Source organism: Mus musculus, chromosome 15 (assembly GCF_000001635.26).
Source record: "Mus musculus strain C57BL/6J chromosome 15, GRCm38.p6 C57BL/6J".
Lineage (NCBI taxonomy): Eukaryota > Metazoa > Chordata > Mammalia > Rodentia > Muridae > Mus > Mus musculus.
Genome location: NC_000081.6, coordinates 31,359,779 through 31,369,401, shown reverse-complemented (window position 1 = coordinate 31,369,401; position 9,623 = coordinate 31,359,779). Strand labels below are relative to the sequence as shown.

The following is a 9,623-nucleotide window of genomic DNA, read 5'->3' as shown; positions in this document are numbered from 1 at the left end:
CAGATTTTAACGCAACCCTCTGCCACACTGAGACTCCTCTCAGTGAGGCCAGCCAGCCCTTGCCGCCACCTTGCCACCTTCGCTGTAGCACACACGGTTTAGGGAGCAACTGTCCCTTGTAAATCCCCTGGGTCCCTGTAACAGAAGCTGACCTGGAAAGGGAAATTCCCAGCGGGAATTTATGCAGCTGTGGACAGTTACAGATGGCGAGAGAAGTTGAACAGTGCTTGGGAGTGGGGGGATTTTGGTTTTCAGAAAGAAAGCCCCGGTACACCAGATCCTCCCACAACCTCAGTGTGACTGGCCCAGTGCGGGTGGCTCTAGGCACCCTAGAACTCTGGAAAGTCTTTCAGCCTGCAGTGCCTGTTTTTTGTTGTTGTTGTTGTTGGTGGTTTGTTTGTTTGTTTTTTTGTTGTGTTTTGTTTTGAGACAGCCCTGGCTGTCCTGGAACTCACTCTGTAGACCAGGCTGGCCTCGAACTCAGAAATCCGCTTGCCCCTGCCTCCCAATTGCTGGGATTAAAGGCTTGTGCCATCACTGCCTGCCGGCTCCAGTGCCCATTTGGAGTATACTGCACGAGGTTTCCCACTATGCCCTTTGGCTTGCCCACCCACATCCAGGTCCTTGTGTCTTGTCTCCAGGATCTTAGTCGTGTTCCCCTTTGGGCCTCCCACGGGCTGACGTGCCTGGTAGGCTCGCTGTCAGGATGGGTAGAAATGAAGAGGAGGCAGTGGGGTGAGAGAGAAGTGAGGGGTTTCTTGCTGCCTCATGAGACACAGCTGGGATATACAAGTTTTCCTCTAGAACAGGGCCATGCCACCTCCTCCTCTTTATAGTGAGGGGGGCTCCAAGTGATAAATTCATCCACACACTTCCGACAACTCAACATGGCCAGTAATCTCGATTTCCGAAATGTTTGTTTCTAGTCCTGGGATCAAAGCTGGTCGGTCTCCAGCCTTCTCTGGTTCATCTTCCATGACCCGTTACCACCCTCTCCCCTCTGCCAAGTGACAATAGTCAGGAGTTGGGGAGAGTAGAGCCCTCTCACGGCTCTGACCAGGTGCTGTCTCTCTTCACCCCGTCATCCTCCCTGCGGTTCCTGATCACTTTTCCATCTCCCTAAGATTTTTTTCCTATCAACCTGCCAGTCACAGCCGGCTTGGGTGACTTGGAGACTCTGCAGACCCTGTCTTCCTTTCAAGTTAGCCCCTCTCTCCCCAAATCAGCCTCGGGTCCTTATTTGGATCAGGATCGTCACTAGGACAGGTTCTCCCCAAGATGGAATTTCCTCCTAAGTGGACAGCTCCACCATTCGCCCCGAGCGGACGCTTTTCCACTCTCCAAGAGAGTTTTCAGGGAGTCCCAGGACTGCAACTGGTCAGAACTAGGACTGCCCGAGAGGTGACGGTCTTGCGGCTGCCCCTCTCCTTCGGCCCTGGGGCGGATTACGGTCCTCAGTGGGGAGTGGGAAAGGGGCGAGCCTCCTGGTGCGGGTACTTTCCGACGCTGGAAACTTGCTTAGCCTTTGGCGTCTCCGGACTCCATCTCCGCCCGGGCCCCCAGGGAGCAGCCCTTGGCGGGGCGGGGCGCCTGCTGTCCCTCACGCTAGCTTTCAGCCTCTCGAGTTACAGCTTCAGGATCTCCCGAACAAGCCTTTCCCTGCTCGGGACAAAGTGGCCGTGTGGTGGTGGCACGGTTTGGAGAGGATCTCTGATGCTCCCGGGACTCTAACCGGGAAGGCGCCCCGCCCGCTGCCTCGCTTTCACCCCGCCCGGCGGGGCAGGGAAAGCCCCCGGCGGCTCCTCCCACCCAAGGGGCTTTTCTCCAGTCGCCAGTGACTTTGCACCGGGAGCGCAGCCGCCTGGAGCTGCTTTCTGCCAGGCTGGAGCGCGCGGGGCTCCTGCTCTTCTGCGAACGCAGGGGCCAAGGGTCGGTGACCTCCGGGCGCGCCCCGTTTTCGTGTCCCCTAATTCGAGCCCCAGCCCCCGGCCCGCGCCTTGGCCTCCAGCATGGTGCTGCTGGCTGGGCCCGGGCCGGAGGGCGGCGGGACACGCTGCTTGTCCCCGCAGTCGCCGACGCCACCCCGTAGCGAGCAGACAGGAGAAGACCCAGCGGACTACGAGGAGTACGAAGACTTCTCTAGTCTGCCGGACACCCGCAGCATCGCATCGGACGATTCCTTCTACCCTCCCGGAGGCGAGGAAGAGTACGGCTCGGTGAGCGCGGAGAGCGTCCCGGAGGGCGTCCCTGAGGCGGCGACCCTCCTGCGCGCCGCCTGCGCCAACGACGTGGGGTTGCTGCGGGCGCTAGTGCGGCGCGGGCCGAGTTCCGAGGAGGTACGGGAGACTGACCGCAACGGCCGGGTAAGTCCCGACAGGGTTTGGGTTCCCTCCGCTCTTCTCCCTTGCCCGCATTTCCTTGTCACTCCAATCCTGGATCAACTGCCGCTCAGAGCACCCTTTCCTTCCTGTGAGGCAATTGGGACCCCATTTGCCGAGCGGGCAGAGATGGTCCAGCCCGGCTTCCTACTTCATCCAGGACCCTTTACCGCCCCGGTATCCCCGAATTCTCCCCAGAGGAAGAATTCTCCGCGCTGGAAATGTGGTGACATCTGAGATGTGTGTGTGTGTGTGTGTGTGTGTGTGTGTGTGTGTGTGTGTGTGGTGTCCCTTCCACTCAGTGCCCCTCTGACTGTTACCTTTCCCCAGGCACCAGGTAGGCAATGGTCTCTACTCACTTTCAGGGGACATTTTCCTACCCCCATCCGCATTTGTCCGCTCTGCCTCTCCCGCTGTCTTTGCCTAACACGTTGGATTAGGATTTGGAAGCTACAGTTCCTTTCATTACCTAAACCGCCCTGGCTTTTTACGTGCTTTTCCTAGTGGCCCGCGCGGCGACCAGCCAGCTTTATGTGCGGTCACCGCTCGGGTCGAAGCCAATGAGCCTTCACAGCCACGCTTCAGGCAGGCCGGGTGCTGCGCAGCTCAGTAGGGGCACACTCCAGGGTCAGCACGCGGGGAAGTAAGGAGGCAGTCTCCGTTTATTACGCCAAGATTCAGAGATAGTAAGAAAGTTTAAAAAAAAAGTTGGAGAGCTGTTTCCACTGACTAGTAAATGGGAAAGTGACCGCTGTGGCCGTGTCCCCATTAGTCTCTGCTGGGCGGACAAACAACCTCACCTGATTTCCATGTTCCCAGAGGCCCCGTGGTTTTTTTGCAGACTCAGCTTTGAACAAATTAGGGACGCCCGTGCTTCTGCTTGGGAGTCACAGCTGACGGAAAATATGGTGACCCCGTGCCTTTGGCTTATCCTGGGGGCTGTATATGCGCAATGTTTTGTGCCTGATTGCAGTCTGGGTCAGGCTTAGGCAAGGGTGAAGCCAGGGTGTCACTTTCTGCTTTCGATAACCCGACATTGAACTTGGAGGAATGTTTTGTGCTTGTGATGTGACAGGGAGATGGGTCTGGTGAGGTCAGCACCACCTTGGTGCCCGCGGTGGCTGTTCCAGCTGGCATGCAGCGGGAGGAGAGGCTCAGGGGGCTATTGCTCTGCTCCACTTTCAGTTTAAGTAAGCGACTTTTCTGGGTTAGGCGCTGGCGTTAGAAACCTCCCCCTTCCTGAGCAAGCCTTGTCTGCTTGGAAGCGTACACCTGTGAGTGGCCGTTGGCCGTCCAGCTTTATTATACTTTCCGGAGAGAGGAAAAAAAATCCCAAACGAGCAACCACGTTTGAAAACAGCAAGGGAAATTGAGAACGAGTTAAACCGTGCACAGTGCACAGCAGGCTTGTGAGTGACAGAATGAATTCCAGAACCCCTGGGAAGCCCCTCCCAGGCCCTGAGGCTCTGGAGGACAGGTAGCAGCCTCCCTCTGCTCTTGTTTGTCTTCTGTGTAGCTCACCTGAAACGACAGTCCCTGCTGTGTGGTTTGTGGGCCTGAAACACCGTCCTGCCCCAGAGTCTGGAGAAGTCCCGTACATATGACCATCGCTTACTGTCTGTCTCCTCATTTCTCTAATTTGTTGTGAAGAGATTATAGTCTGATCTTGCACCCAAGCTTTCTCTTGCTGTTTTTCTCTTCCCTTGATTGTGAAGATAGAGTCTGAAGGGCCTTTGTTGTTCTGCTTTGAGTCTCTACCTCTTTGCACCCATCAGATGTCCCTGGGGACCCCTGAGGGAAGAGTCCTGCCTCGGCTTTTTTATCTCTGGGTCCCAGGGCCAGGCCTGTGTTCTGTGTGTCCTGCGGGGACTTAGGGAGTGAGGTGGTATGTGGCAGAAGACATTCTGGTCAGGCAGGTGGGGAACCAAGGGATGGTGGCAGGTGGGGAATGGTTTGATTGTGACCTGGAGTGGAGAGGAGGGCCCGGGGGAGCTAAGGCTAGAGAGGTCCACTCAGGCCAGGTGACACTGTCTCTAGCTGGGAATTGGGAGTAAAGGAGTGTCAGTTGGTCAGTGCCAGTCTGTAGTTCTTCAGTATGTCTTCCGATGACTGTCTTCCATGGCTGGCTTTTTCACCACCTGGAGGTTTCTGTTTTAAGGATACTTTCTCTCGGAGGCCTTTCTACCATCTCCCATCTAAGCCCAGAGCTGGCTAAGGGTAGTCCATCTGTTGAGTCTGGGGTGGGGGTGGGGGTGGGGGTGGGGGTGGGGGTGGGTTGGGGGTGGGGCTGAGATTGTCAGTAGTGTGGTCACTTGGAAGCAGGTATCCTTAGAGCACAAGGAAGAGACTTTAGGCAGAGAGGCGAAAGTCCAAAGGTCCTGAAGCAGGAGCAGTGCTCCAGGTTCGTCTTGCTTTGTCTTAATGAAAATCTTAGAGGCAGGCCCCAGAGCTTTGGTGGAATAATAGTGGGGGTGATTGCGCGACACAGCAGGTGACTGCTGATGGGCAACTCTGCTCAGGGACAGCTTTCCAGGAGCCTCTAAAGCAGTGTTTCTCAACCTGTGGGTCGTGACCCCAGTGGGGAGGTGTCGGACACCCTTTTACAGGGGTCACATATCAGATATCCTGCATATCAGACATTTGTTACTATAATTCATAGCAGTAGCAAAATTGCAGTTATGAAGTAGCAATAAAATAACGTTACGGTTGGGGGTGGAGGAACACCATACCATAAAGGGTCGCAGCATTAGGAAGGTTGAGGACCCCAGCTCCATAGGCTTTTGAATGTTGCTGCTGCGCTGAATAGCTCACTTCTTAATAGGGAAGCAGTCCAGCCTGAGCCACAGATAGCTCAGAGGGACCACGTGTGGGAACTAGAGGATGTGGCTGACTGAGCATCTTTGCTTCTGAAACATTGTTCTGGAAGGATCTCAGGATTCACTGTGCAACGTTTAAGTATTTGTTACATCATTTTCCTGTAACTCCGAACATATGCTCTCCCCGTGTTTTTAGGTGCAGGTGGTCTGGTTCCTCTCCTTAAAGGATGGTCCCTCCAGGAAGTCTTTCCCTAACTTTTTTCTTTGCATGTCAGGATGTCGGGCTTACTCCTTCAGTCCTGGTGGCTCTCCCTTAGTTGACAGCGAAACGGAAGACACATTTGTGGCACCTAAATTTGTCGTGGAACGGTAGTCAGTTTGCATGTCGGACACCTGGTCAAGCTGAAGGCCTCTGTGTGCTGAAATCCCAGGATGTTTTCCAAAGTCACTGTTCACAGCAAACCCCACCAACGTGGGGTGCCTCCCCCCACGAAAGGCTTACAGCTCAGTTTCACAGATACTCGGGTGTGAACACTTTACCTTGAAATACAATTGAGGCATCTGTTGCCTATTTTTTAAATGAAGGAGTTATGAATGTAGAGATCGTGTCTTCCCAAAGTAAGATCACAGTGTTGGAATTCATGCACAGCCCTCTGTCCTCCCATGCCTCCGTTTGTATGGCCTGTGTGAGCATGGAGTTAGGCTGATTCACAGAGAACTCTTGGGTCTTGGCCTTGAACCTCCAGTGTTGGCCAAGGGTCAGAGTACACAGGGAGAGGTTCACCTTGCAATTTGGGACAATGTGTTCAGTTCATGTGTTTTCTCACTCCTTAATCGTGCATTCCCTCTGCCCCTCCCCCATCCTGCCATCAAGATGTGTGTGTGTGTGTGTGTGTGTGTGTGTGTATTCTCACCACAGTGCTTGTGTGGATGTCAGAGGTCCCCACCGTACACCTTTGAGTCAGGGTCTCTTATTTTGCTTCTGCCTATGTTAGGATGACCCACAAGCTTTCAGAGGTTTTCCTGTGTCTGCCTTCCATCTTGCAGTAGAAACACTGGGACTACAGGACTGGAATACAGGCACCCACACAGTGCAGCACCTGGCTTGATGTGGGACCTAGGGGTTCAAACCCAGGCCCTGATGCTTGTGTGGCAAATGCTTTATCCACTGAGGCGTCTCCCCAGGCTTGTTTTAGTTTTATCCTCCAGTGTGGGGAAGGAGAGAAGGTGAACCAAATAGCATGTGCTAGGAACTCCAAGGACTGCACTAGAAATGAGTCTGCTCAAGTGGGTCTGGGAACACCGGGCTTGTCAAGCTGCCCACTCTTCCTCTTATCTGACGTGAGTGTGTCCATGCTAAGAGCAGTGGAGAGGCACTTGTGTATTCGGTGTAAGGATATCAGTTATCTGTGACTGGTAGTGTTGTGTATGTTAGTCAGCCCTGTGTATGTAAAAATACCTGTAACATTTATTATTTTTTTATTTGGTTTTTGAGATAGGGTTTCTTTGGGCAGCCTTGGCTGTCCTGGAACTCGCTCTGTAGACCAGGCTGGCCTCAACCTCACAGAGATCTGCCTGCTTCTGCCTCCTAAACACTGGGATCAAATGTGTGTGCTACCAACCATCCAGCAGTAATAATTTATTTATAAGAAGATATTTGTTTGGGTTCATACTTGTGTAACTTCCAACCCTGGCCTGAACAGGCCTATCACTTTGGGCCTCTGGGTACCAGATGGCAGTGGCTGCAAGCCCAGGGTGCAGGAAGCTGCTCGCATCAAAGCAGATGTGTCCTTTGAGGACACACACCTCAGGTGATCTAAGAACCTCAGACAGGGCCCTGCCTTCTAATGGTTTGATCATTTCTTTAGGAAGTACCACTTTAGGAACCAGACTTTTAACCCATGGGCCTTTGAAGACATTATGCAAGCCAGAGCACCATGTAACTCACACCTAGGAACACCAGGGGCTTAACAGTAACCTCTCTGCTGAGGATGGCCAAGTCTAGCCTCTGAAGGTGAGATTTTTCATCTGTCTGCACCTAGTTGGTGAGATGGTAAGACCAGGACACCTCTGTAGGTGACCCCTCTCTGCTCCTAGGACAGCTCAGCTTCCAGCAAGCTGTTCCTGCTGGCTTTCCGTGGCACATGCAGGTTCCAGGAGGGCCATTTTGGCCCAGGTTTAATTCCACTTCTGCGGAAACAAATCATAGGTCAAGCCCAGGTTCATGTGGTGAAAATAGACTTTCTTCTCAGTGGAGGAGCTGTGTAGCGGGGGATAAAGAGGGGGGAACAACCTCTTCTTGTTATGTCAGTCTACCAGAGGGAAGATGAGCGAGTCTAGGACAATGATATTATACATAACCTTGTATGTTTAGCTACTGAGCAGTGATATGTGTGTATGTGTGATATGTGTATATGTGCATCTATCTGTTTGAGTTCATGGGAAAGTGCTTGTGGTCTACAGAGGTCATGGTCTGAGGGTGACCGTCCTTGACCATTGGGGTTGAGCTTGCTGGGGCTGCTCTCTGTTGTTTTAATGTTGTGCAATCAGCCCCTACGTCAGCAAGATGCCCGGGACTGACTTCTAGGCCACTGAAACAGTCTTTAAATCAGAATCCAGCTCCCAGGAGGCTATGGTGAGGGAGGGAGTGGTTGTTTCAGAAACAGGCAAGGGGACCCAACAAGCTAGCTCGGCAGGTAAAGGCACTTGCTACACAAGGCTAACAACCTAAGTTTAATCCCGGAAGCGAGATCAGGCTGGGAGGAGAGAATTCACTGGGGAACATTGTCCTCTGATCCTTCCTGCGTGCATGCTGCGGTGTGTGCACTAGTGAAAGGTTTATCCTGGCTCATGATCTCAGAGGTTTCAGTCCGAAGTCACTCAGGCCTGTTGTTCTGGGCCTGTGGCTGTACAGCACAGCATCTTGGGAGCTTAAGATGGGAGGCTCCTCACGTCATAGCAGTCAGTAAGCCAAGAGAGAGAAGGGCTGAGGTACTATTTATTATACCTCCCAGTAGGCTCTACCTCCAGAAGGTTTTATCGCATCTTGGCGATGATACAAGCTACGTCCAAGCCTTCAACACATCAAGGGGAACCTTTAATGTTCATTTTATAATAAGATATTTTCATTTTATAGCTGGTACAAAACGGGGCTCAAAGAGCCGGTAAAAAGGCTCAGAGGACAGAAGCATGTGCCCGGGACTCATGATCTGGGCTGCCCTCTGATTTCCACATAGAAGCGCTGGATGTATATTGGATGTATGTTGGATGTATGTTGGATGTATGGCTGGCAAAGGTCTTCTCCCATTCTGTAGGCTGCTTTTCCACTTGACTGACTGTTTCTTTTGTTCTACAGAAGCCTTTGAGTTTCGTGTGGTCTCGTTTTCCATTGTTGGCCTCATTTCCTGTGTAATTGGAGTCGTACTTAGAAATCCTTACCTGTGCTCTACCGTACACTGTGTGCTGTCTCTTCAAGCAGTCTCAGGTTTTACGTGGAGGGTTTTGATTCATTTGAAGTTGATTTTTGTGCATTGAGAGCTAAGGGTCTGGTTTCTGTCTGCTACATGTGAACATCCAGTTTTCTGACACCATTTATTGAGGCTCTTGTCTTCTTTTCAGCGTGCATCTTTGTAAAGTATCAGTTGGTTACAGTTATGTAGAATTAAATATGGGCCTTCTATCTACATGCCTGTTTTTTGGTGCTAATACCATGCTGTTTTTTTATTACTATAATGGTAGCATAATGGGCTTGCTGAGGCCTTAGTTGTTTTGCTTTGGATTGTTCTTAGCCCTCCTGTTTGATTTCTTCTGGACCAGTGTTTCAGCTTATTGGGGCAGCAGTTCTACATCATAGCCATGGGACTTACAGAAGTCAAAAACAATCCCTTATTTAAAACAACATTATTTATTTACTTTATTAAAGACAATAAGAAAACAGAAGTTGTTAAATTGAGTGAAGGCAGTGTGTTTCTTTCATGAAGTTTGGGAAGTAATTCCTGTAGGTGGTCAGGTGTGTGTGTGAGTGCACACACACACACACACACACACACGCACACACACACACAGGATCACCATGTAACCATACCATTCTGACCCTTCCCTTAGCCTCCTGATCTCGGTGGAAAGAGTTCAGACGAGACACACAGAGTGTGGTGTAGAGAATAAGTAGAGTTTGTTACTGAGTAACTTGTGCCATTCCTAGTGGGTGAGGTTGCCCAGTGGCCAGAGAGACCATTGCAGAGCAGAACACTCTCAATAGGTGAGCGTGGACATTGGCCTGAGAGACTGCTGTGTAGTGCACTCTAGATGGATGAGCATGAAGAGTGGCTAGAGAGGCCATTCCCCAACTTATATTTCAGGTAGGTCTTGTGCCGTTTCAAAGGTCTCCGGAATAACCTTCCCAATGGTCATTTTCTGACCGGGTGATTGA

The 9,623-nt window shown here is 51.9% G+C and overlaps 1 protein-coding gene across 6 annotated transcripts in view; it reads left to right on the top strand.

The window, feature by feature from the left end:
- Nucleotides 1-1,599: 1,599 nt before the first annotated feature.
- The window catches only part of Ankrd33b (ankyrin repeat domain 33B), a 76,324-nt gene continuing 68,300 nt past the window's right edge, over nt 1,600-9,623 (top strand). For 4 of the 6 annotated variants that reach the window (NM_001357922.1, NM_001164441.1, NM_001357923.1 and 1 more), the window contains exon 1: nt 1,643-2,363. Coding sequence is in view for 4 of the 6 variants with exons in the window: in NM_001164441.1 (NP_001157913.1) it covers nt 2,010-2,363 (354 nt within the window). In the remaining 2 variants the exon portion in view is untranslated. Of the gene's footprint in view, nt 2,364-9,623 lie in introns of all 6 variants that reach the window. The other 2 variants (XM_006520155.4, NM_027496.3) reach the window with 2 other exon arrangements.